General features: G+C 42.7%; 1 protein-coding gene across 5 annotated transcripts in view; it reads right to left on the reverse strand.

Moving 5' to 3' along the window:
• Positions 1-1,205: 1,205 nt before the first annotated feature.
• The window catches only part of LSAMP (limbic system associated membrane protein), a 538,214-nt gene continuing 511,618 nt past the window's right edge, over positions 1,206-27,801 (reverse strand). For 2 of the 5 annotated variants that reach the window (XM_069946375.1, XM_069946379.1), the window contains exons 7-9: positions 22,099-22,134; positions 12,024-12,056; positions 1,206-5,191 (exon numbers count right to left, since the gene is read on the reverse strand). In XM_069946375.1, coding sequence (XP_069802476.1) covers positions 5,094-5,191; positions 12,024-12,056; positions 22,099-22,134 — 167 coding nt within the window. In that variant the 3' untranslated portion in view covers positions 1,206-5,093. The remainder of the gene's footprint in view (positions 5,192-12,023; positions 12,057-22,098; positions 22,135-27,801) is intronic. The other 3 variants (XM_069946377.1, XM_069946376.1, XM_069946378.1) reach the window with 3 other exon arrangements.

Here is a 27,801-nt window from a genome sequence, read left to right on the forward strand (position 1 = left end):
CTCAGGATAAGCCATTAATGTTTGTTGGTGGGGGTTGTCTTGGATCTCTGCACATTACAGGGGGTGTTTGATTTCTACAAACATGGCATCACATTCAGGTGCCTTGGCCTTACGGGTCTGTGTCTGAGGCCATCTCCTTTACTGTGCTGATCAAGGGGGGGGATGTCACTAAAGTTGGCCCCCCACCAATCAAACATGATGGCCTATCCTGAGAATAGGCTAAGAAAATCCATAAAAACCCCTTTACGGAGAACATTCCTTAAAATCTTTAAGCAAAGAGCAATCCAACCAAAATGTGACTGCCACATATACGCACGGAGCCCTTCCTGCCTGGAATCCTACATTATCAGAATATGTTCGGATACTTTATGCACCAATGGAAGCTAAAGCTTTGGCTGTCCAGGCATGATGGGAATGGAAGTTTTGCAACAGCTGGAGGGTCTGAGTTTGACACCCCTGATCTAGACAAACAGAGCGGGGGACCAGGGAGGGGATCTTGCTGCTGCCGTATCCTATCCCCTGCTATGTTTCCTGATCCCATCTGGAGTAAGCAGTGAGAACCCATTGGGATTAGTGTTGAGTGACCTTGCTGAAACAGTTGGGCTCAGCAAAGTTCTCGTCCTGGAAAACATGGATACAGCCATGTTCTTGTCCTTAAAAACATGGATACAGACATAGGCTCTTTCCATGTTTTCCTGGCAGCCCTAAGGGGGCATCCAACTTCTCCAAATGCCAGGAGTCAAATTCAGAGCAATCGGGATCGGAAAACATTGGCAAACCCCAAAAGTTTAGCAAGTTCGCTCAACCCTATGTAAGAACAATAACTTTTCACATGTCTGATTACAGCCACAGTCTATGGCACCATATTGTATTGTACCACTGTATGTCTATGTATTGTTTAATGTGAATTTAACAGAATTCTATTCAGATTCCTTATTAAAAAAGTATTTATATCATAAATATATACAGGCACCATATGGCAGCACATGGGTGTATAATCTAAAATTGTATTGACCCCTGTCCCCCTTCTTGCACCCATCTTTGCCCCTCCCTCCACTGTTTACCCACTAATGTACCCCCATAAATCATGGAACAGCTATGTAAGGACAGCACAGGAGCCGCCATCTTGATTGTGTCCATACTGACAGAGGTGGTTGTGGGATCAATGGTTGGATGATTATAAGCAATTACATCACTCACTACTCTTTGATTAAAACAATACCATTTACTGGAGATTATGGCAGAATAAGTATTACTCATCATGAATCAGATTATATAGAAAGAATATTCAGATTACATTATTGGGAATACTTCATAACATATCGCTCAATGCGTGAATGAGTGATTCCATTCGCAAAGAATACAGTTAACGTTATCTGGAGAATGTGCAAAACAGAAATTTCCCAAAGTCGATCCCTATTTGTTTCACCAATCATACCACTAATAAAAGGGGTGGGGGAGTGACCTATGGATACAGCGGGTATATTATTTATCTTCTTATTGTACAATTGTTTGGTAAGTCATGTGAATAGTAACCATTTGCCATAGAGAGCGAAGAGGGTAATGGAACGTGTTAATAAACCGATTTCAGGGGCCATAACATGGTAACATTTTAGCTTCCATACCTGGAACCCTGTGTTTCTACTCACCGTACAATCTATTGTCATATAAAGGTGCCACTGGGTGCCTCAACTCAACAGTTCTGTCAGGGTCGGTTGACATTCATGGGGACTTCCTAACTCTCCCACAATGGCAGGTGTTGGGGGGGAAGAATGCCCAAATATCAAGAGGTAAGCCTCTGCCAGAGGAAGGAGCCGAGACTGGAAGTTTATTAGGGAGTCGAGAGAAATAACTGTTGGCTGAATAAACAGTTTGTATGGCCACCTTAAATTTGGCTCAGTAGAACCACGGGGTCCAGGTGTTGAGATCGTAATATAAAAACTAAAGTGTAGTCGTGTTATGGTCATCAAAAAAAACCTGTCTCTATTCATGGATCTCTGTAGATATTGGCCATTCTTTTGGATTTTTTCGGGGTGGAGAATGGTGTAAAACATACATCTATCGAGAAATAACTCTTTGACAAAGCACACAGTAATGGTGTCTCCCTTGAATGACTCGGCCACAAGAGAACCATACGTATAATCGTTTAAGTAACGCTTCATTATAATGTCACTTCAAAGGCACTACATACTGAATACAGAGCAAAACCACTTCCCATGGTCCTCAAAACTAGTGGATTATAGAGATGACATAAACTTTATTCAATGACAGTTCTACAGCGCAGGAATATAATGACTCTCGAAAGTAACCCCCTCTACAAACACATTTGTTCTTTCATGCACCGTAAAGAAAAACACACATTTCACAATAGTTACATATATTTCATGTGTATCTGATGTGTGATGTTGACAGTTCAGACTTGGCGAGTCGATGCAAAACAATCAAGGATGTGGGGAAGATCATGATGTTTCCATTAAAGAAGATGAACTACTGTGTCTTATTGAATTGATCAGCCCAATTCCTGTCTTGCCAATTGTTAATGGATCCACCATTGGAACAAATCCATTCAATGTTTTTGTGGTATGTGGCGAATAGAAGGGAAAAAAATTGGCAAAAATTGACTGAAACGTAAGTTGAAAGGGCAAATCGTAGAGCTGAGTGGATCAATTCATTCTGTAAGATGATATCAATGATGGAAACATAAATTTTTTAGCCATTACTATAAATTCTCGTCTCTCTCGTAGCAGATACTGCCAAAAAAATTCTCTCTGCACCCAAATGATAGACGTGACAATGAGAAAAATAGTCCTTTTTAGGTAAAATGGGGATAAAATTTGGGACTATAACTAGCATAGACCACATGTTGACTACCTAGTGAGTATCGCACTGACTCAACGACCACCAGCTATACCCTACTTCCTTAAGTCGCTTCTACTAAGAAGAAGCCACATAATTCTATAAACAAAAAGTATCATAAAAGTCTCTCTAGCTCTTTCCAAGGATTTAAAGTGAATTCAGCACAAAAACTCTTAATCTTTATCGGATTGTTGAAATTGTTCCGCAGAGAATTTGACCACCATTGACCATAGGTGTAAAAAGATTTGAAGAAAAGTTAAATCTGGGAACTAATTTGGGTTCTTTAGCATTTTCATCACCCAGTGAATAGTGATTGCATTGACTCCAATGGTAGAAAACGTTCTATAAGTACTTCATATTATTGGAAACTCCTTACTCTACCCAACGGTTTAAATAGGATTCAAAAGGAAAAATGTGAAACCAAATAGAAATTTTAACCGATTATGTGACTTGATCATCATTTGCCATGAAAAGTCAATGCAAAGTCTGGAAAATAAAATGCCTTTAAGAATGACCATGCTCTACGTTAAGAACTAACTCAATGGGCCACCATCTATATATTTTATCATAAAAATAATCCAAAAACACTCCCTTACTCTTCCCAAAGCTTCAGGTAGTAAATATGGGAGACGTTGGCTCTAATATATCTTTTCATCGTAATGTGATTGTTCAGTTGCTTCCAGGAAGATGCGGCCACCATCTATAACGCGTGTAAGAAGACTCCATTACATCCCGATATATCACAGCACCACCTCAATATCACAAATCAATGCAAACTAACCGCAAATTTTTTGTCTTTTCCTTACGAGAATACCAGTCTGAGGTATGAAAATGATTTTTTTTTTTTATGAAAAACCCTGTAAAACCAATATGTTATCTACACCCCATTAACCTGTGTGCAGAGTCAGTAGCTGAAGTAACAGTTGCCTATTTGCCAAGTTATCTCTTATTTCTCAAAATTTTTGTTTGTGGTTTATGAGTTAAGATGCTAGTTGAAAAAAGCCATTGGTGATCTGCAAGGTTCTATTTAACATGGTTCATTGATAAAGCACTCTGGTGGGGTCGAGAGCAAATATACAATTTATACCCTATGGCTATTGGTTGGATGCTCTCCTAGTGCCTATAGGCTCCTTACCCTATCATGCAAAAAAGTATTTAATAGTGCGGCAACTGGCTCTCTATGAACAAAACCCTGTTTGTTTTGATATGTGTTAGTGTCCCTACGGCAAGCTTTGCACACACTCACGCACACACACGAAAAGCAGGCAAGAAAAGCAGTCCCTGTAAGATTTGAGCCCAGAAGGGTTTTAAGCCCTTTGCCCCTGTAGTATTTTTTGTATCATTCTGGGTGTGCGCTGGTGTACTTTGATCGAGTTCCCCGATTGTCTCTAAAATAGAGAGAAGGGAACGGATTGAACTGTTGAGCATAAAAACCCAACATGAGTCAACAGGACGAATATAGGAATGTTGTGCCTTTTGTGGTAGAAGAAGAGGCAAAGGGATTAAACATGGACGCTCAACTTGTGGAGGATGTAGATGTCACGTGGAGGACACCAAGTTCATAGCAGACTAGTGGTGATCGACCTCAGGATGATCAAATTTACAAAACTAATCTATATATCCTATCATATAATAGTCATGTGTCCTTAGTAGGGTCAGGAGTCACTGCCCTTAGTGTCTACAAAAAACCAAGCTCAATGTGAGGTCACCAAAGTAAAACGCGTGTCCTCCTAGTGAGTCATTTACGGACCACATGGTCGAGCCGATGCTAGAACCTCTTTGTGGTAGGAGGAACCTCGAAAGGTTTCCTACTCCAAAAAGGCAGAGGGACACCAGAAAATCAGGGAAAAATCTTATCGTTAATAAGAGTCCATCGGGAATGAGCGAGAGAGAGAGGCTGGAACACCAGAGATAGACAATTACATGAAAAGAATCTCAAACCGAGAAAAGAAAAGACAGGAAAATTGAAAACAAAATTTTTACAACATTTCAATGTTCTCAGCGTTAATCGGTTCTTGACACAGAGTGCAGTCCCTTCATCTTGCATGTTGTTTAGGTTTCTTGTAGAATTTTCTGGTCTTCTTTATTTTTTTATATTTTTCCCCAATGTATTTTTTTTCCCGTTGCTTCTCAACACAATTAGTGAAGGAAACAGTCCCGTCTCTCTCTCCTCCTCTCCCATATTACTTTTTTTTCGGTATTTTCTTTTTTTTTTCTTCTTGTATATAGGTATTTTATTAACATTTGCAAATTAGGCAGAAGAGGGAAAGAGCCATTAGCCAGATGGAAGCAGCCAGGCTGGTGGATCCATTGTCTGCTATCACTGTCCCAGGTCCTGTAACAGAAAGAAACTAAGGTCAATGGAAATTTCTACATAGAATGTATCATATATAAGTATTTTTCACGAAATACTCCTCATCTGATGGTTCAAACTTCAAGTAGCTATCCCAAGACTTCTACTTGATGAGACCTGATTGCTTGAACCTCGCCAATAAAGGGGTCCACTGTCCCATAAATGAATGGAGCATCAGTTGTGCACATGCTTGACCACCGCTCCAGCTGCCAAAGCTGGGTACAGTGCTCCATGAAATACATGCAATGCTGCTTAGGGACATCCCCTGGTCATCCCCCTACTGTGGATATGTGATGATTTTTAAAGTGTATCTGTCATTTAAAATATTTTTGCAGAAATCAATAGTACAAGTGGTTTTAAGAAACTCTGTTATAGGTTTTATTAGGCAAAAAAGTCTCTTTTTGTACTCAAAAAGCTGTTTTCCAGTCCCCTCCGCCGCACACACACTTCTTATCTGCTCATTTTCAGGCAAAGTCGTCTTCATTACAGAGAAGAAAAGTGAAGACGGGTTCTGCTGAGTCCATTATATCCTATGGAGGGGGGAGGGGCCGAAGGAGATGAGTGAGCAGGGAGAGCAGAGAAGCAGCTGTACAGTTTGGAGACTGGGCGCATAAAACGCTGGATTCACAGGTCAAAAAGGTCAGTGCTGGTCTGGCAGCTTGGTGATAGAAGATTGCAGGATGTTGTGCTGTGCAGGGCTGCCTTTTCTCCTCTCCATGCTCACTCATCCCCCTCGGCCCCTCCCCCCTCCATAGAAATCCTGCTTCTTCTGATGTGAGGGGGGGAGGTAGGAAAACTCAGAAGAAAACTCATTTGCTTGATAAAACCTATAACAGAGTTTCTTACAATCGCCTGTACTATTGATACTTATTGATTTTTGAAAAATGACTTTAAAATAACAATTATGTTTTAAAAGAGTTATCCAGCCTATTAAAACTGATGGCCTATCCTCAGGTTCGGGGTCTGACTCCTGGCGCCCCCGGAGATCAGATGTTCATCAGTAGTTGTACCTACAGTGGTGCACAGTACTGTAATGCGGATACATCAGCCATAAAACAAACTGAGAGATATATAGATATACAATCTATAGATGACGGCCAAAAATCAAGTCAATAAAAATGAGATAAGTACGGAATAAAACGGGTCTGCTGGTACATAAAGCTGATCACAGTGTATCCTGATGCTGGGAGAGGATCAGCTGTGAACTGGGGGGAAAGTACATGTTTAATTTCCCTACAGCGCCACCACAGGAGAGGTCAAGCATTACACATAGTCCATTCACATCAATGGGTGGTCTACAGTATGTATGACAGGACAGGTCCTCCAGAGTTAGAGACAGTAGATAACAGTATAGTCTTTGTGGCTGCCCACTCCTCACGCCCTACGTCTTCGCCCTTAATCATTCCTCCACTGGAATCGTTGGTATACGGCTCCTTTACAAGCACATGAGAGGTTGTGTATGAGGTAAGTATGAGTGGTGGCCTGTGAGAGTATGAGTGGTGGCCTGTGAGAGTATGAGTGGTGGCCTGTGTGAGTATGAGGGTCCCGTTCCTTGGGAGGACTCATTGGACTGGCAGGATGGAGGAGTTAAAGTTGCAGTAGGGTGAAGTAAAGTAAATTATACTTTTGCTGGAGTTTTTTGGTTAATTTTCATAAGACACAGGTCTAGGTTAGGGTGCGGCTAATATTCCTCTCGTGTCCATACAGACGCAGACAGCGGACCAGCGCCTGTAAAACAGATCCATCGCTCTCCAGGGGCCTATTCATCAGCCTCATCCGATCAATGGGACCAGTCACAGGAGATGTGATTACATGGAGGCTGGGAGTGGGGGATGGAGACCAGGCTGAGGATGGAGGAGTCCAGACTGGAGACCTAATGGTGCTGATAGATGCCAGCACAGTCATACATATAGATCCCTCCAAATCTGAGGAGCCGCCCAGGCGCAGTGTGATCAGGACACAGATACATCACACATGTACAATACATATATGCCATGTGTGCTATCTGTATATCTGTATAACATGTGTGCTATGTGTACATCTGTATATATATCTGTATACCATGTGTGCTATGTGTATATCATGTGTACTATGTGTATATCATGTGTACTATCTGTATATCATGTGTACTATGTGTATATCTGTATATCATGTGTATATCTGTATATCATGTGTACTATGTGTATATCTGTATATATCTGTATATCATGTGTATATCTGTATATCATGTGTACTATGTGTATATCTGTATATCATGTGTACTATGTGTATATCTGTATATTATGTGTATATCTGTATATCATGTGTACTATGTGTATATCTGTATATATCTGTATATCATGTGTATATCTGTATATCATGTGTACTATGTGTATCTGTATACCATGTGTACTATGTGTATATCTGTATAGTATCTGTATATCATGTGTATATCTGTATACCATGTGTACTATGTGTATCTGTATACCATGTGTACTATGTGTATATCTGTATATCATGTGTACTATGTGTATATCTGTATATCATGTGTATATCTGTATAGTATCTGTATATCATGTGTATATCTGTATACCATGTGTACTATGTGTATATCTGTATAGTATCTGTATATCATGTGTATATCTGTATACCATGTGTACTATGTGTATATCTGTATACCATGTGTACTATGTGTATCTGTATACCATGTAAACTATGTGTATATCTGTATACCATGTGTACTATGTGTATCTGTATACCATGTGTACTATGTGTATATCTGTATACCATGTGTACTATGTGTATCTGTATACCATGTGTACTATGTGTATATCTGTATACCATGTGTACTATGTGTATATCTGTATACCATGTGTACTATGTGTATCTGTATACCATGTAAACTATGTGTATATCTGTATACCATGTGTACTATGTGTATCTGTATACCATGTGTACTATGTGTATCTGTATACCATGTGTACTATGTGTACATCTGTATATCATGTGTACTATGTGTATATCTGTATACCATGTGTACTATGTGTATATCTGTATAGTATCTGTATATCATGTGTATATATGTATACCATGTGTACTATGTGTACATCTGTATATCATGTGTACTATGTGTATATCTGTATACCATGTGTACTATGTGTATATCTGTATAGTATCTGTATATCATGTGTATATATGTATACCATGTGTACTATGTGTACATCTGTATACCATGTGTACTATGTGTATATCTGTATACCATGTGTACTATGTGTATCTGTATACCATATACCCCTATCTGCCATGGCCAATCACTATCCCCCTATCTCTATGGTTCGGTGCTCCCTCTATCCTGTTACCCACCAGCCCTGGTTTTTCCTTCTAATCTGCAGGGTGGGGCCCAGAAACAACAAGGGATCCATCATCCTGACAGCTCATCTAGTGGAGCCCCCTGGGGGCAGGAGACAGACACGGCCTCCATGTATCTGCTTCATCTCCTCTTTGCGATGAGATTTTGCATTTTGCATCCAGATTCTTCTGTGACTCTGAGAGAAGCAGAAGACGATTCTCCAGACCCCCCCCCCCCCATTCCTCCTCCGCTGGCGGAGCACAGACCATCTCTGGGGTCCCTGACATTCTGTCATATGGTGGAGAATCAATACAGGGCAGATGTTCTCTGAAGACAATGGAGCAGCCTCAGCCCTGGACTCTGCACGGCATCTATATACTGTACTATATACCTCAGACTCACTATCCAAAAATATGTCATGTAAATCAATGCTTCCCAACCTGTGGCTCTCAGGCTGCTGCAACACTACAACTCTCAGCATGCCTTTGACTGTCAGTGCATGTGGGAGTTTTGTAACAGCTGGAGGGCCACAGGTTGGGGAACAGTAATGCAGACTCATAATAAATGGCCACTAACTCTCCAAATCCAGATTTATACATTATAATAAGGTGTGGAATTTCCCATCAGCCCCTCTATTCATTTGCATCTCCAGCTGTAGACTTCTACAACAATGTATCTGCAAGTATCTGCTGCCATCTGCTGGTCAAAGGCTGGTATTACAAGACTTAGTGCTGTATCTGCATGTATCTGCTGCCATCTGCTGGTCAAAGGCTGGTATTACAAGACTTAGTGCTGTATCTGCATGTATCTGCTGCCATCTGCTGGTCAAAGGCTGGTATTACAAGGCTTAGTGCTGTATCTGCTGTCATCTGCTGGTCAAAGGCTGGTATTACAAGGCTTAGTGCTGTATCTGCTGTCATCTGCTGGTCAAAGTTTGGTATAACAAGGCTCAGTGCTGTATTTGCAATGTATCTGCTGCCATCTGCTGGTCAAAGGCTGGTATTACAGGGCACAGTGCTGCATCTGTAATGTATTTGCTGGTTAAAGGCTGGTATAACATGTCTCTGTGCTGTACATCCATGGCTGCCAGGCTCCTGACTAGGGAGAGGTGGTCTGAGAAGTATGTGGCCTCATGCACATGGCTCCATATAACCCCCAGCATGTACAGATTTGTAATATGAGACCCATAGAGGCAATATGGTGCTGAGTCTCCATACAGAGGGTATGAAGGAAGAGTCTGTAGTGTGTAGCACTCTGCTCTGGATGTGGCTTATCTCTCCGAGAACAAATGGGTTGGGCAGTGATTTTTCTGTCACACCCCTATCTCCATCAACACCATCTGTACGAGGACTGTCAGAAGACCCCAATACACCTCATACTGATGGCTGACCCTTCCGTGATCGGAGGGCAAGTATAAAGTGTATGGGACCTTATGAGACTGTTAGTATACAGCCATGGAGGTTGAACTGTCATCAATGCCATTATAAGTTTCTATCTCCCCCTGTGGAGAAGCTTGTGTGGTACAGTCCAGGTAGCTTCATCATACAGGAGGTTCTGCTGGCTGAGATGATGACCTCATAGAGAGCACAGAAACACATGTATTTTTCAAGGGGGGTCACCATCACATGACCCAACTCAAAGGAAGGATTTCAGGGATTTTCTGATAGACAGGAACGACTAAATGTGGGAGTGCGGAGTGCTTCTTTAAACTTGCAGTTAAAGGAGAAGTCCAGTGAATTTTTTTTATTAAAGTATTGTATTGCCCCCCCCCCCCAAAAGTTATACTAATCTCCAATATACACTTATTACGGGAAATGCTTATAAAGTGCTTTTTTCCCCTGCACTTACTACTGCATCAAGGCTTCACTTCCTGGATAACATGGTGATGTCACTTCCTGGATAACATGGTGATGTCACTTCCTGCCTAACATGGTGATGTCACTTCCTGCCTAACATGGTGATGTCCCTTCCTGCCTAACATGGTGATGTCCCTTCCTGCCTAACATGGTGATGTCCCTTCCTGCCTAACATGGTGATGTCCCTTCCTGGATAACATGGTGATGTCACTTTCTGGATAACATGGTGATGTCCCTTCCTGGATAACATGGTGATGTCACTTCCTGGATAACATGGTTATGTCACTTCCTGGATAACATGGTGATGTCACTTCCTGGATAACATGGTGATGTCCCTTCCTGGATAACATGGTGATGTCCCTTCCTGGATAACATGGTGATGTCCCTTCCTGGATAACATGGTGATGTCACTTCCTGAATAACATGGTGATGTCACTTCCTGGATAACATGGTGATGTCACTTCCTGGAGAACATGGTGATGTCACTTCCTGGATAACATGGTGATGTCCCTTCCTGGATAACATGGTGATGTCACTTCCTGAATAACATGGTGATGTCACTTCCTGGATAACATGGTGATGTCACTTCCTAGATCACATGGTGATGTCACTTCCTGGATAACATGGTGATGTCCCTTCCTGGATAACATGGTGATGTCCCTTCCTGGATAACATGGTGATGTCACTTCCTGAATAACATGGTGATGTCACTTCCTGGATAACATGGTGATGTCACTTCCTGGAGAACATGGTGATGTCACTTCCTGGATAACATGGTGATGTCCCTTCCTGGATAACATGGTGATGTCACTTCCTGAATAACATGGTGATGTCACTTCCTGGATAACATGGTGATGTCACTTCCTGGAGAACATGGTGATGTCACTTCCTGGATAACATGGTGATGTCCCTTCCTGGATAACATGGTGATGTCACTTCCTGAATAACATGGTGATGTCACTTCCTGGATAACATGGTGATGTCACTTCCTAGATCACATGGTGATGTCACTTCCTGGATAACATGGTGATGTCCCTTCCTGGATAACATGGTGATGTCCCTTCCTGGATAACATGGTGATGTCACTTCCTGAATAACATGGTGATGTCACTTCCTGGATAACATGGTGATGTCACTTCCTAGATCACATGGTGATGTCACTTCCTGGATAACTTGGTGATGTCACAACACAACTCCCAGAGCTGTGCGGTGGCTGCTGGAAAGGATGATGGCAGGGGGATGCTCAAAGTCCCTCCAGGAAGTGACATCACATTGTTATGCAGGAAGTGACATCACCATGTTATCCAGGAAGTGACATCACCGTGTTATCCAGGAAGTGACATCACCGTGTTATCCAGGAAGTGACATCACCATGTTATCCAGGAAGTGACATCACCATGTTATCCAGGAAGTGAAGCCTTGATGTAGTAGTAAGTGCAGGAAAAAAAAAATTAATATAAGCATAAGTCTATATTGGTGATTTGTATAACTTTTGGGGAGCAATACAAGACTTTAATAAAAATTTTCACCAGACTTCTCCTTTAACTAAGCAGAATAAACAGACATGATATACATGAGGATCAGAGGAGCGAGCAGACAGAAGACAGGGGGCGCTATCGCGGTACTGTACCTTTTTGCTTGAAGCGGTTGCTGCTGTCTCTCTCTAGAAGGGAAATATTCAGCAGATTGTTACATCAGTGTGCGGCACAGCGGCCATTCATGAGTTAATGAAGTCACTACATGAACTGGTTAATAACTAGGCAGCCGGATCTCTATGTTAGTGGTCTATATGGGTGGTGGGGGATCCTCATTTATGGGGGTCTCATCTCTGCTCCCAGGGTCCCCTGGATCTGATACAATACACAGAATGCCCATTAGAGGGCGCCAACAGTACCCAGCAGTCATCTCCAGATTGTTAGACATCTCTGATATAAACTGAGGGTGACTGGTATATAGTACCAGGTATCAAGGTATCTATATACACAGCTGTATACACTCTGTATATACTATCAGAGGTCCTGTGTGTGAACGCATACAATCACTGTATCAGCTTCCTTATATGCGTTACATGGTAATTTTTTGCCATTTTTTGCTTGCTGTCAGTGAACATGATCCCGGTGCCGTCACGTTTCTTCTCACAGCAGATAGTTTGCTACAACGTACCAGTGCAGGTAAAAACAATATGGCTGGAATCCAGAATAGATACAAACCGTCGGCTGTGAGAACTATAAGGTCTGCACAGATTATGTTCCTCTCAATGTAAATGAAAGTGTTCCTGTTCGCTGACAGCAAGCGGAGGTCTTCAGATGTTAAAAATTGAGTCTCAGACATTGTAGATTCGTCCATAACTTTCTATATTTCATGCACCTTCTATCTTACAGCCTGAACTCTTGTGTGCACATCCTGCCATCTAGTGGCCATTTGTATGTATTACAGGCAAGGGTTAAAATTCTAAGATCAGAGGGGGTTATACACCGTTAGAAAAACATGGCTACTTTCCTCCAGAGACAGCAAGACTCTTGTCTCCAGTTTGGGTGCAGGTTTGCAGTTAAAGGGGTTATCCAGTGCTACAAAAACATGGCCACTCTCTTCCAGAGACAACACGACTCTTGTCTCCAGTTCAGAGGTGGTTTGCAATTAAGCTCCATTTACTTTAATGGAACTGAGCAGCAAAACCCGGCCCAAGCTGGAGACAAGAGAGGTGCTGTCTCTGGAAGAAAGTTGCCATATTTTTGTAGTACTGGAGAACCCCTTTGAAAAAAGATTGACATTAAAGGGGTTATCCAGCGCTACAAAAACATGGCCACTTTCCCCCTTCTGTTGTCTCCAATTTGGGTGGGGTTTGGAAGTAAATGGAGCTTAACTGCAAACTGCACCTGAACTGCAGACAACAGTAGGGGGAAAAGTGGCCATGTTTTTGTAGCGCTGGATAACCACTTTAATCTATTGGGGTCAAGGGTTCATTCGCTGCCCTAGCCCTCTATCTAAATACACTGGCTCTTTGGCGCCCCCTGGCACCCAAACTCTTAATTTCATACACTCCAACTTTTCTGACTTTTGTAATCTTATATAACTTTATGCACCTTTATCCCCCCCCCAAAGAACATATTATACCAACATATTATACCATTATACCAAAAAAAAAAAGAACATATTATACTTCCTACTTTTATAACCCCACATAGTTATATGCACCATTATACAGAACAGATGGTACAATCCCACTTTGGTTGAATAGGGAATTATGATAAGTTCTATACATAGCAGACACAAGAGGGGAGCTCCGGGAGTCTCTGCTCTGTCTAATGGGGCAGGAATAATGTAAATGGGATCTGTCATTATGGCGGCACACTATTAACTGCATACAGGGGATGTGCGGCCATTGTATCTGGGGCCAGACACCACAATGTCTCTGTAATGAGGAGGAAATATGGGGTCCCCCCCCCCCGGGCGGCTGAGACTGAATAGATGTCTTGGTGGGAGAAGGAGCTGGAACATTATGATACAATGGCAGCAGCTTCTCCCTGCAGGAATGGAGACGCTTCATTGTCTCCTTAATCCTATAAGAAAGCTGCCATACAATAAGACTGAGCCAGCAGCATGGATGGGGCCGTGATAATCCAGGATACTGAGGGGTTCTTCCATCAGGACAGCGCCCCCAAACCTCTCCAGCTGTTCAAAGCTACAACTCCCAGCATTTAAAGGCTGTCAGGGCATGCTGGGAGTTGTAGTTCTGCAAGAGCTGGAGGGCTACAGGTTGGGGTACTGAGCTAGGATATGGCATCACTCCCAAATCCATGACTGCTGGGATCCCCACAGTTCTCATAGCTGGGGCCACAATATTAGCTCAGGGTTGTGGATGCCCTGCCCCCTCCTGTCTCCTAGCATGTAACAGTCTCACAGCTGATCTATTCCTCTGGATCAGCTGATCTTGTCTTCCAGGCCTGGGTTATTTGCAGAGAAATTGCAATTGGTTAGCCTCTCTATAACACTCCCTGGCTTGTGCCGTTCTGTGCGGATTATAGTGAGTGCTCTGTGAGTCTCTATCTAGTGTTTCTTGTATCCTGTCCCAGAGTCTTCTTGTGGTTTTTGGGTTGGGAAAGTTAGTCCAGGATTTCCACAGGGACATTACAGGGACAGCAAGGTGAATGAGGATAGGTTACAGGGTCATGAATAGGAATAGTTAACTAAAAGCAGTCTCTGTATTATCATCTTCTGCTTTATTCCTGACTGTTCTGTTCCCTTCTGTAAGTCCTGGGGGTATCTGAGCACATGGAGCCAGAGTTGGGACCTATAGGTGAAGCCCAGTTCTGTCATCTAGTATTATGGGAATACCGTGAACTTGTCACACTGAAAATTCCATCCAATCTGCGGCCATCATGCTATAGAGGAGGCGGAGCTAAGTGGATATACCCCTTTAGGTTATCCCCTATCCACAGGATACGGAACAGTTATCAGATTGAGGGGATCTGATTAATGGGGCCCCTAGTGAACTCCTGAACGGGGTCCCACTTCTTTTGAGAATGACACAAATCTTATATTTTCCCATGATCTGCTGCCCTCTGGTTTTTATGTGTGTTTCTCAGATGTCTTTATCACATACAGAAATATAATTGCAATCATATTATGAGTAACAGAAGCTTATACTGACAGTTAGAATGAGTTACTGCAGCAAGTCAGTATTTGCAGTGTTGTCCCTTCTTCTTCAGGACCTCTGTAATTCTCCCCGGCTGCTCTCACCCAACTTCTGGACCAAATCCTGACTGATAGCCGTCCATTCTTGCACAATCAATGCTTGCATTTTGTCAGAATTTGTTGGTTTTTGTTTGTCCACCCGTCTCTTGATGATTGACCACAAGTTCTCAATGGGATTAGGATCTGGGGAGTTTCCAGGCCATGGACCCAAAATCTCTGTTCTGTTCCCTGAGCCATTTAGTTATCACCTTTGCTTTATGGCAAGGTGCTCCATCATGCTGGAAAAGGCATTGTTGATGGCCAAACTGCTCCTGGACGGTTGGGAGAAGTTGCTCTTGGGGGACATTCTGGTCCCATTCTTTATTCATGGCTGTGTTTGAAGGCAAGACTGTGAGAGAGCCGATTCCCTTGGCTGAGAAGCAACCCCACACATGAATGGTATTAGGATGCTTTACAGTTGGCATGAGACAAGACTGGTGGTAGCGCTCACCTCGTCTTCTCCCAATAAGCTGTTTTCCAGATGTCCCAAATAATCGAAAAAGGGGATTCATCAGAGACAATGACTTTCCCCCAGTCCTCAGCAGTCCACTCCCTGGACCTTTCCCCCAGTCCTCAGCAGTCCACTTCCTGGACCTTTCCCCCAGTCCTCAGCAGTCCTCTCCCTGGACCTTTTGCAGAATATCAGTCTGTTCCTGATGTTTTTTCTGGAGAGAAGTGGCTTCTTTGCTGCCCTCTGTGAGACCAGGCCTTGCTCCAAGAGTCTCCGCAGTCTCACAGTGCACAGTGCAGATGCCCTCACACCTGCCTGCTGCCATTCCTGGGCAAGTTCTGCACTGCTGGTAGTCCGATCCCGCAGCTGAAACATTTTTAAGAGACGTTCCTAGCGCTTGCTGGTCTTTCTTGGGCGCCCTGGAGCCTTTTTGGCAACAATGGAACCTCTCTCCTTAAAGTTCTTGATGATGCGATAGATTGTTGACTGAGGTGCAATCTTTCTAGCTGCGATACTCTTCCCTGTTAAGCCATTTTTGTGCAGCGCAATGATGACTGCACGTGTTTCTTTAGGGATAACCATGGTTAACAGAAGAGAAACAATGATGCCAAGCACCAGCCTCCTTTTAAAGTGTCCAGTGGTGTCATTCTTACTTAATCATGACAGATTGATCTCCAGCCCTGTCCTCATCAACACCCACACCTGTGTTAATGGAGCAATCACTGAAACCATGTTAGCTGGTCCCTGGTAAGGCATGGCTGCAATGATGTTGAAATGTGTTTTGGGGGATAAAGGTCATTTTCTAGGCAGATATTGACTTTGCAAGTAATTGCTGTTAAGCTGATCACTCTTTATAGTATTCTGGAGTATATGCAAATTGCCATTTTAAAAACTGAAGCAGTAGGACTTTGTAAAAATTAATATTTGTATCATTCTCAAAACTTTTGGCCATGACTGTAGATCAGGGGTGTCGAACTCGCAGCCCTCCAGCTGCTGCAAAACTACAATCCCCATCATACCTGGACAGCCAAAGCTTTGTGTGACACCTGTGCTGTAGACAACTGGAAAGGTGCACATGCACAAGTCAACACTCCAATTAAAACCAAGGAAATGGAGCAGGAAACTGCAGTAACCAATCACTGACTGATGTGGCAACTGCTGTAACCAATCACTGACTGATGTGGGAACTGCTGTAACCAATCACTGACTGATGTGGCAACTGCAGTAACCAATCACTGACTGATGTGGCAACTGCTGTAACCAATCACTGACTGATGTGGCAACTGCTGTATCCAATCACTGACTGATGTGGGAACTGCTGTATCCAATCACTGACTGATGTGGGAACTGCTGTGACCAATCACTGACTGAGACGGGACACTGCTGTATCCAATCACTGACTGATGTGGGAACTGCTGTGACCAATCAATGACTGAGGGGACACTGCTGTAATCAATCACTGACAGAGACGGGACACTGCTGTAACCAATCACTGACTGATGTGGCAACTGCTGTAACCAATCACTGACTGAGACGGGACACTGCTGTATCCAATCACTGACTGATGTGGGAACTGCTGTAACCAATCACTGACTGAGACGGGACACTGCTGTAACCAATCACTGACTGAGGGGAAACCGCAGCGCATGCGCAGTGACGCGACCAGATACGTGCGCTACGGCGCTCTACTGCGCATGCACTGTGACGCTGAGGATAAAAGGGACGTAAACAGCGTAAGTGGGGGGCGTGGTGGACGAAGACTGACATGGGAGGCGGGACAGGAACATGGGGAAGCGGATTATAAACACATTGGAGGCCACACAGAAGCGCGTCGCCAACACTGGGCGTGGACGACGCGCAGCATGACCCACAGTGAGGGGGCGCTGACCTCTCACGTCACGGAAACGGCGCCAGGGGTTTCGACGCACGGCGCAGGCGCAAGAAAACAACTTCAGAAGTGAGGGCGGACAAAGGGCGGAACGAGAGGAGGGGGAAACGCAGACCGGGACCACAGAGGCGGTGCTTCACCTGGGCACAAAGGCTCTCGGCCCCGCCTCTTAGACACAACATCTCCACAAGGAAACTTCTTTTTTCAACCGAACGAAAACTCTTCTAGCGTCCACAAACATACTAGAAGAATGGACTTCACATGAGCTACAAGTAGGTATAAGTAGTTGGGGAGGGGGGAAAGTGGGTACAGAGTCGCTTTAAAAGTTGTTTTTTAGGACAATAACTGCATCACCTGCCGAACGGACCGCAGGACACATCTTGGAATAAAAGCAGCTATCTAATGGTACAAGTGGTTTGGGGGGGTCAGATTGTGGGTACAGAGTCACTTTAATATAGCACCCCGAATAAATAACTGTGACATCACATTCTCTCCCGTCTGCGGAGCTCTAGCTGGAGATTTTACTGTCACTAATTTCTAAAAAAAAAAAAATGCAATCAGTGAAAGCAGCCTCAGACATGGCCGCCTACATCCTGACAATGCCCCTTTAAAGGGGTAGTTCACGCAAAAAAAAAAAAAAAAAAAATCAAATCAACTGGTGTCAGAAAGTGCCAGAGATATGACATTTACCAGTCTCCCAGTACTTATCAGCTGCTGCCTGTCCTGCAAGAAGGGGTGTATTCTCTCCAGTCTGACACAGTGCTCTCTGCTGCCACCTCTGTCCATGTCAGGAACTGTCCAAAGCAGGAGAGGTTTTCTATGGGGATTTGCTGCTGCTCTGGACAGTTCCTGACATGGACAGAGGTGGCAGCAGAGAGCACTATGTCAGACTGAATAGAATATGCCCTTTCCTGCAGGACATACAGCAGCTGATAAATACTGGAAGGAAAGATTTTTTTAAATAAAAGTAAATTACAAATCTCTAGCACTTTCTGGCACCAGTTGATTTGAAAGATAAAAATTATTGGCGAAAAATCCCTTTAAGAAAGTGACACATTGTAACTAATGGGATGTACTTTATCCATTTATATATTGGTTGGCGGCGGTTTTCTCCTCCGTGCACCTCCCCCGCTCCGGGCCGCGGTGCTTAGTGCTCGCACTTATGGAAATGGCTGCAATTTACAGCTTATTTGTAAATAAATAAATCTAAATGAAAACAAATGAGCGGAGGGAGCGGCGAGGGGAGGGGGGAACTGGGGGGGGGCGACCAGGCAGAGAGCGTGTCTCTCTCAGCGTTCTTTTTTTTTGCGCGATGTTTCTGTAATGGGCGTCTCGCCCCAGTCACTGTACGGCTGATGATTACTGTCAGGAGGAAATTGAACGCTGTAATATCTTTCTCCGGCCGCCTCTTTTCTCATGTCCCAATTGTAAAGTCTTTAGAGGAGACGGATCGGAGACCCTCGGCGGCCATTGCGCTAATGATCGAGGTCTGAGGATGGCGGCCTGGAGGGTATTAGCGTCCATTACGGTTTACATTATCCTGAAGATGGGATTATCCTGATAGGACCTTATATCCCCGCACCAGCCCTCCCCCTCCTCTAATCACCGCCACTTGTAACCAGATATTGAGCCGCCATGAACTGCACATCAGGCAATTGGGCTTATTGTCCCAGTCCATCAGAGCGCAGTCCGTACTATCTCGTACACTGGATGGCGCATGTCCACAGGCGCAGAGAAACAAACAAACATTTCTAATGGGGAGCAGAACTCTTCACCCTGCTGTGTTAAAGGGGAACTCAAAAAAAACTTCTTACATATCAACCAGTGTCAGAAGGTTATACAGATTTGTAAATTACTTCTATATAAAAATCTCCAGTCTTCCAGTACTTATCAGCTGCTGTATGTCCTGCAGGAAGTGGTGTATTCTCTCCAGTCTGACACAATGCTCTCCTCTGCCACTTCTGTCCATGTCAGGAACTATCCAGAGCAGCAGCAAATCCCCATGGAAAACCTCTGCTGCTCTGGACAGTTCCTGACATGGACAGAGGTGGCAGCAGAGAGGCAGAGAGCACTGTGTCAGACTGGAGAGAATACACTACTTCCTGCAGGACATACAGCAGCTGATAAGTACTGGAGGACTAGAGATTTTTAAATAGAAGAAATTTACTAATCTGTATAACTTTCTGACACCTGTTTATTAAAAAAAAAAAATTCTTTGGAACCCTTTAACACTACATCTCCCAGAATGCACCACAGCAGAGTTATACACCCACTGAGCCAGCGGGGGGGGGGGCAGCTGGGGATATATTAATGAGCGGCTAAACAGCAGAGCTAGGTTTGTTATCTGGCACTGCTGTTTCTCTCCTTACTTCTCCCTATTCAACAGATTTGGGAAAGGGGGTTGGTTGGGAAGTAGAACAACCCCCCCCCCCCTACTGTTCAAGCTGTGAATTACACCCATACAAATATACCCTACCTCTTCCAACAGAAAAATAATTAAGTCACGCCCCTTGCATAGGCCCCACCCATTCCAACACTAATCTAAGGCTATGTTCACACTAACTCTATGCCTGCTTTACAACAGCTGGGGGGCTGCAGGTTTCCCATCACTGCCATAGGGCATAGACTGGTGGCGTCTACTGTCTATGATCAGGTTTGGTCTTTTCCTCCAAGACCCCAGTGTCCAGCCCTGTGACCCCCGCCCCCACTATAAGGGGTTATCCAGGATTAGAATAAACTCAGCTACTTCCTTGCAAAAAACAGCACCACCCCAATCCTCAGGTTGTGTGTGGTATTACAGTCCAGCTCCGTTCACTTTATTAGAACTGAGCTGCAATGCTCACATCCAACCTGAGGACAGGGGTGACTCTGTTTCTGGAAGAAAGCGGCCATGTATTTCTAAGCCTGGAGAATCCCTTTAAGAGGCGTCTGTAAGGATTCAGGACCATGGACAGCAGTGAGACTGTCTGCAGATTCTTCCGGTGATACGGTAATGGTGACAGGTTGGTTAGATGATTCATAATCGTGTTAGTAGGATAATGATCTACTGGATCTACAACTACAGAGGGATCTACTGTGAGGGGAAGGACGAGCCGGGGACACTCTCCAAAGCATGAAACTATGATGTATTGGCTACTTATCCTGGATGTATTGGCTAGTAATCCCGAACGTACTGGCTAGTAATCCTGGATGTATTGGCTAGTGATTCTGTGTGACTAGATGTGGGATCCCTCCTTATCTCTTCCCATATTGGAGGGGCAGCAGGTGGGGGTCTGTACAGGTGTGTACCCCTCATTACTCTCCTGTGAGGTTACTGGATTATTCAGGATCAGCTATATCAGCTATTTGCTCTGGAAGATGGATAAGCTAACATGGCTGATATAGGGCTGATATACGACCGATATACGGCTGATGTACTGTATAGCACTGATATCCTATGGATTCCCTCGTGTGCCCATCAGCTGCGGACTCCGGATCCTATAATGTATGTCACCACTGACCCTATAGTTACTCTGATACTGTGTTATAGATCTATAATAGGTATATATTAGGGTGTTAGTAGAGTTGCATATATATAATAGGTGTTTATTAGGGTGTTAGTAGAGTTGCATATATATAATAGGTATATATTAGGGTGTTAGTAGAATAAATAGTTGGTGTGTAGCAGATGTATAGTGGGTCTACAGTACATGGATATTAGGTATATAGTAGATGTATCACAGTTGTATAGTATATACTAGGTGTACAGTAGATGTGTAGTAGTTGTATAGTATATAGTATATGTATAGTAGTTGTATAGTATATAGTAGGTGTGCATAGTAGGTGTGTATTAGGTGTATAGTATATGTATAGTAGTTGTATATTATATAGTAGGTGTGTATTGGGTGTATAGTAGATGTATAGTAGTTGTATAGTATATAGTAGGGGTGTATTAGGTGTATAGTATATGTATAGTAGTTGTATAGTATATAGTAGGTGTGTATTAGGTGTATAGTATATGTATAGTAGTTGTATATTATATAGTAGGTGTGTATTGGGTGTATAGTAGATGTATAGTAGTTGTATAGTATATAGTAGGGGTGTATTAGGTGTATAGTATATGTATAGTAGTTGTATGGTATACAGTAGGTGTGTATTAGGTGTATAGCAGTTGTATAGTATATACTAGGTGTACAGTAGATGTATAGTAGGTGTATAGTATATGTATAGTAGTTGTATAGTATATAGTAGGTGTGTATTAGGTGTATAGTAGTTGTATAGTAGTTGTATAGTATATAGTAGGTGTGTATTAGGTGTATAGCAGTTGTATAGTATATAGTAGGTGTGTATTAGGTGTATAGTAGATGTATAGTAGTTGTATGGTATACAGTAGGTGTGTATTAGGTGTATAGCAGTTGTATAGTATATACTAGGTGTACAGTAGATGTATAGTAGGTGTATAGTATATGTATAGTAGTTGTATAGTATATAGTAGGTGTGTATTAGGTGTATAGTAGTTGTATAGTAGTTGTATAGTATATAGTAGATGTGTATCAGGCCTATAATAGATATATAATATATATGGCACAGTGGTCTTCTATGCTTTGGAGAGTGACCCTGGCACGGTCTCTAGCCGGTACACATCATACTGACCTGCGGCAGGGATAGGTTTTGTGGGTATGACACGTTCTGGAGAAAAAAAGAAATAATAAACAAAAGCATTGAAAATAAAAGTGATAAAACAAGACAAGGGGGCGGCATAAGAGACGCTCTGCGCCAATGTGGCCCTCACTACTTATCACACTTACTACCAGAGAGACTGACACGTCAATGAGGTATAAGAGTCAATAACAAATATTTACAGTTCCTATTCTTCTGTCCCTATGATAACACTTCCTGCTCCTGGGCTCTGGCAGTTCAGTATTGTCATAGGGACACCAGGCTGTAAAACAACCAATCAGATCTCTTCAGTTTTATTCAAAGCATCAAAGTGACGGAGACTGGGATGAGATCTGGAGGGACCCCAACCATGATCTAGTCATATTGGTTACAGAACTAGTCCATGTTAGTGCTGTGACATTTCTTTTTATTCTGATAAATTATGAATTTCCTATTTCCATACATGGCAGGACGTGTAACTCTCACTATTTACCTGCGCTACATAAGCTATTAGCACCAAAAAGCAAAAAAAAATCCAGCAGCAGTTTGTGCTTCAGAGCTGCACTTCCTTCTTTAACTAAGAGCAGGAATTTTAAGTATTCTGCTCACACATAACTTCTGATATGTTGTTGCCCATAGTGAGACTAAAAATTCCTTCCATACTTGTTATTATCTATTCAGTCTCCTTCCCCCAGTTCTCACCTGCTGCTTTCTGCCGAAGACACAAAAATCTGTGTGTGAGCTTTTCTCTCTGTTTCCTCGCCCCTCTCTTCTGAGACAGCTGATGTAAACAAGTCCCTGGATGTCTGTATCTGCAATTTTGTAGCTTCTTTGTAATGCTGGGAGGGATAATCACAGTGAGGGCATCATCAACTTGACCTCAGATTATCCCTCCCAGCATTACAAAGAAGCTACAATGTTGCAGATACAGCCTGCCAGGGAATTGTTTACATCAGCCATCTCAGAAGGGAGGGGGGAGGAGGGGGAGACAGAGAGAAAAGCTCACACACAGATTTTTGTGTCTTCAGCAGAAAGCAGCAGCTGAGAACTGGGGGAAGGAGACTGAATAGATAATAACAAGTATGGAAGGAATTGTTAGTCTCACTATGGGAAGAAACATATCAGAAGTTATGTTTGAGTGGAATATCCTTTAAAGTCATAGGCAGCCATTCTGACCCAGACACAGGAGAGATATAGAATACAGACAGACCCTGGCTCCCTCCTCCAGGCCACACCCACTTATGCCTTAGTGCCCACTCTGGTATGTATAACCACATGGCAGCCCGTATATACCATGGAGATATCAATGCTAGGGCTTCCTTACATGCAAATATCAGGTACAACCCTTACAAATACGGTAACATATTATATTTATAATTGCACCAATAATTTTAGATCCCCATAGAGGTTTATCTGCAGTAGACTTGTAGAAATCATAACCTGTCAGATATTACAGGGGTCTCCAGCCCTCGGCTTTACATGCCGCCTCTGGACATTGGGAATAATCAGCCAGCTACAGAGGCTCCTTAGGAAAGAGGAAAACACACAGGACTTGGGGGCCAGGGGGCGTTTGGTGTTGCCCATGATGTCCATACATAATGTAGCCGGGGCAGCTTCTATGGGGCCCAGAGGGTGAGGGGCCACTGTGGTGCAAGAACATTAGGAACATAAAAGGGGGCCCACCAGAATTATGGTGCAGTTTGTGCCAAATAAATAATAGCTTTTTCATCATGCTTGGCACTGGCATATGGCTTAGTGCAAGTCTGCCCCCTACAATCTGATACATCTGCTACCCTGAGGATAGATAGGGGATAGGTTATCTCAGCTATTGGTACTATTAGCCAACACCTAAACTGCAGCATCAGGACTGGCCACTGGGTGGCAGTGCAGCCCCAGCAGAATTTCCCATATTCTGACATTTTCTGTGATGGTAGGCATGCTGTAAGCCGGCCGGTGTAGGCATACTGTGTGTGTGTGTGTGTGAACAGGGCTGTGTTCCCGACCAGTAATCTATAAACACCGGGGGGCAGCACAGCGAGGGGCACTTACGCCTATAGCAGTAAAACTACCTTCCCCATAAATAACAATCGGTAAAGGTTTTGTCTGGTTTGAGCTGCCCTGGGTGAGGATGCATCATCTGGTACAATATAAATCCGCTATAGTAATGCTTTCTGGTATCTGTAGTGCCACATCCCATAGAAAACATAGATGGGATGCAAACATATACTATGGCGTCAGCTGGGTTCGGATGTTCTAGCAATCACATTATTTAGTCACTGTTTTACTAATATCTAAACACTGTACAGTAGTGTTATGTGGGCACGGTATGGCAGTATTATATATTTGTGTGTTCATATATTAGTTGGCACTGTATGGCAGTATTATATATGTGTGTGTTCATATATTAGTTGGCACTGTATGGCACTATTATATAGTTGTGCGCTCATATATTAGTTCACTGTATGGCACTATTATATAGTTGTGCGCTCATATATTATTTGGCACTGTATGGCACTATTATATAGGTGTGTGCTCATATATTGGTTGACACTCTGTGGCATTATTACATAGGTGTGTGCTCATATATTTGTTGGCACTGTATGGCACTATTATATAGTTGTGCGCTCATATATTATTTGGCACTGTATGGCACTATTATATAGGTGTGTGCTCATATATTGGTTGACACTCTGTGGCATTATTACATAGGTGTGCAGTCATATATTAGTTGGCAATGTATGGCACTATTATATAGGTGTGTGCTCATATATTGAATGGCACTGTATGTCACTATTATATAGGTGTGTGTTCATATGTTGGTTGGCACTGTATGGCACTATTATATAGGTGTGTGTGTGTTCATATGTTGGTTGGCACTGTATGGCACTATTATATTGGTGTGTGCTCATATATTTGTTGGCACTGTATGGCACTATTATATTGGTGTGTGCTCATATATTAGTTGGCACTGTATGGCACTATTATATAGGTGTGTGCTCATATATTAGTTGGCACTGTATGGCACTATTATATAGGTGTGTGCTCATATATTAGTTGGCACTGTATGGCACTATTATATAGGTGTGTGCTCATACTGTATATTGAATGGCACTGTATGTCACTATTATATAGGTGTGTGTGTTCATATGTTGGTTGGCACTGTATGGCACTATTATATAGGTGTGTGCTCATATATTAGTTGGCACTATATGTTACTATTATATAGGTGTGTGTGTGTTCATATGTTGGTTGGCACTGTATGGCACTATTATATAGGTGTGTGTTGATATGTTGGTGGTGGCACTGTATGGTACTATTATATAGGTGTGTGCTCATATATTAGTTGGCACTGTATGGTACTATTATATAGGTGTGTGCTCATATATTAGTTGGCACTGTATAGCACTATTATATAGGTGTGTGCGCTCATATATAAGTTGGCACTGTATAGCACTATTATATAGGTGTGTGTGCTCATATATTAGTTGGCACTGTATGGCACTATTATATAGGTGTGTGTGCTCATATATTAGTTGGCACTGTATGGCACTATTATATAGTTGTGTGCTCATATATTAGTTGGCACTGTATGGCATTATTATATAGGTGTGTGTGCTCATATATAAGTTGGCACTGTATAGCACTATTATATAGGTGTGTGTGCTCATATATTAGTTGGCACTGTATGGCACTATTATATAGGTGTGTGTGCTCATATATTAGTTGGCACTGTATGGCACTATTATATAGTTGTGCGCTCATATATTAGTTGGCACTGTATGGCACTATTATATAGGTGTGTGTGCTCATATATTAGTTGGCACTGTATGGCACTATTATATAGGTGTGTGTGCTCATATATTAGTTGGCACTGTATGGCACTATTATATAGTTGTGCGCTCATATATTAGTTGGCACTGTATGGCACTATTATATAGTTGTGTGCTCATATATTAGTTGGCACTGTATGGCACTATTATATAGGTGTGTGTGCTCATATATTAGTTGGCACTGGTTGGCACTATTATATAGGTGTGCTCATATATTAGTTGGCACTGTATAGCACTATTATATAGGTGTGTGCTCATATATTAGTTGGCACTGTATGGCACTATTATATAGTTGTGAGCTCATATATTAGTTGGCACTGTATGGCACTATTATATAGGTGTGTGCTTATATATTAGTTGGCACTGTATGGCACTATTATATAGGTGTGTGTGCTCACATATTAGTTGGCACTGTATGGCACTATTATATAGATGTGTGCTCATATATTAGTTGGCACTGTATGGCACTATTATATAGGTGTTTGTGCTCATATTAGTTGGCACTGTATGGCACTATTATATAGGTGTGTGCTCATATATTAGTTGGCACTGTATGGCACTATTATATAGGTGTGTGTGCTCACATATTAGTTGGCACTGTATGGCAAAATTATATAGATGTGTGCTCATATATTAGTTGGCACTGTGTGGCACTAATATTTATATGGCGGTTTTATTCTCCCTTTGTATGTTCTGTATGATATGGGGGTGTGGAGCATGTAACCAGCCATCTACCCCCGGATCCTCCGCCATCTTGCCAGCAGCCTAAGCTCTGCTCCCTGATGAGTGTGCGGCCGGGCGCTCTGCCCTCTTCCCCCTCCTTAACCTGATGACACTCCGCCACTTATTACAGGCTGCAGAGCACTCAGCCCGTTAAAGTGAATTGCACTTTTAAGCGTCGGACGAGTTATAGAGACATTTAAAAGCTTCTAAAACATTTAGGGCTGTGGAAGAATCCCCGTGTCAGGGAGCAGCGCGGCCGCCTGCGTCATGCAGATTTAATAACCCCGCAGGATGCATTATTTATCACCTCAACAAACAACTGCGCCTTTAAATCTCCGGTGAGCGGCATTATTTTATTCATCGCACTTGGCGTAACTTATTGTTCTATGGAAATTTTATTCACCAAATGTATCGAGCGTAATTTATTTATAGGGAGACGGATTTACCGCTCGCCATGTGGCATACAGATTTATTATATAGTATATAGAGGGGGTGCGAGGTCCTGTAATCTGGAATCCAGTAGTCTGGACAGTCTGACAATCCAGAAGAGGGAGCATTGTGTATGTACTATACTACAGGTATAGGAGGTGTATATAGATGTATGTATACTCACTATAGAGGTATAGGAGGTGTATATAGATGTATGTATACTCACTATAGAGGTATAGGAGGTGTATATAGATGTATGTATACTCACTATAGAGGTATAGGAGGTGTATATAGATGTATGTATACTCACTATAGAGGTATAGGAGGTGTATATAGATGTATAGAGTCACTATAGAGGTACAGGAGGTGCATATAGATGTATATACTCACTATAGAGGTATAGGTGGTGTATATAGATGTATATATACTCACTATAGAGGTATAGGTGGGATATAGATGTATATAATCACTATAGAGGTATAGGTGGGATATAGATGTATATAATCACTATAAGGCTGCGTTCACACTACGTATATTTCAGTCAGTATATGTATATTTCAGTCAGTATATTTCAGTCAGTATTGCAACCAAAACCAGGAGTGGATTAAAAACACAGAAAGGATCTGTTCACACAATGTTGAAATTGAGTGGATGGCCGCCATTTAATGGCAAATATTTGCTGTTATTTTAGAACAATGGCTGTTAGGGCGGGTTC

Source organism: Dendropsophus ebraccatus, chromosome 11 (assembly GCF_027789765.1).
Source record: "Dendropsophus ebraccatus isolate aDenEbr1 chromosome 11, aDenEbr1.pat, whole genome shotgun sequence".
NCBI classification, from domain to species: Eukaryota; Metazoa; Chordata; class Amphibia; order Anura; family Hylidae; genus Dendropsophus; species Dendropsophus ebraccatus.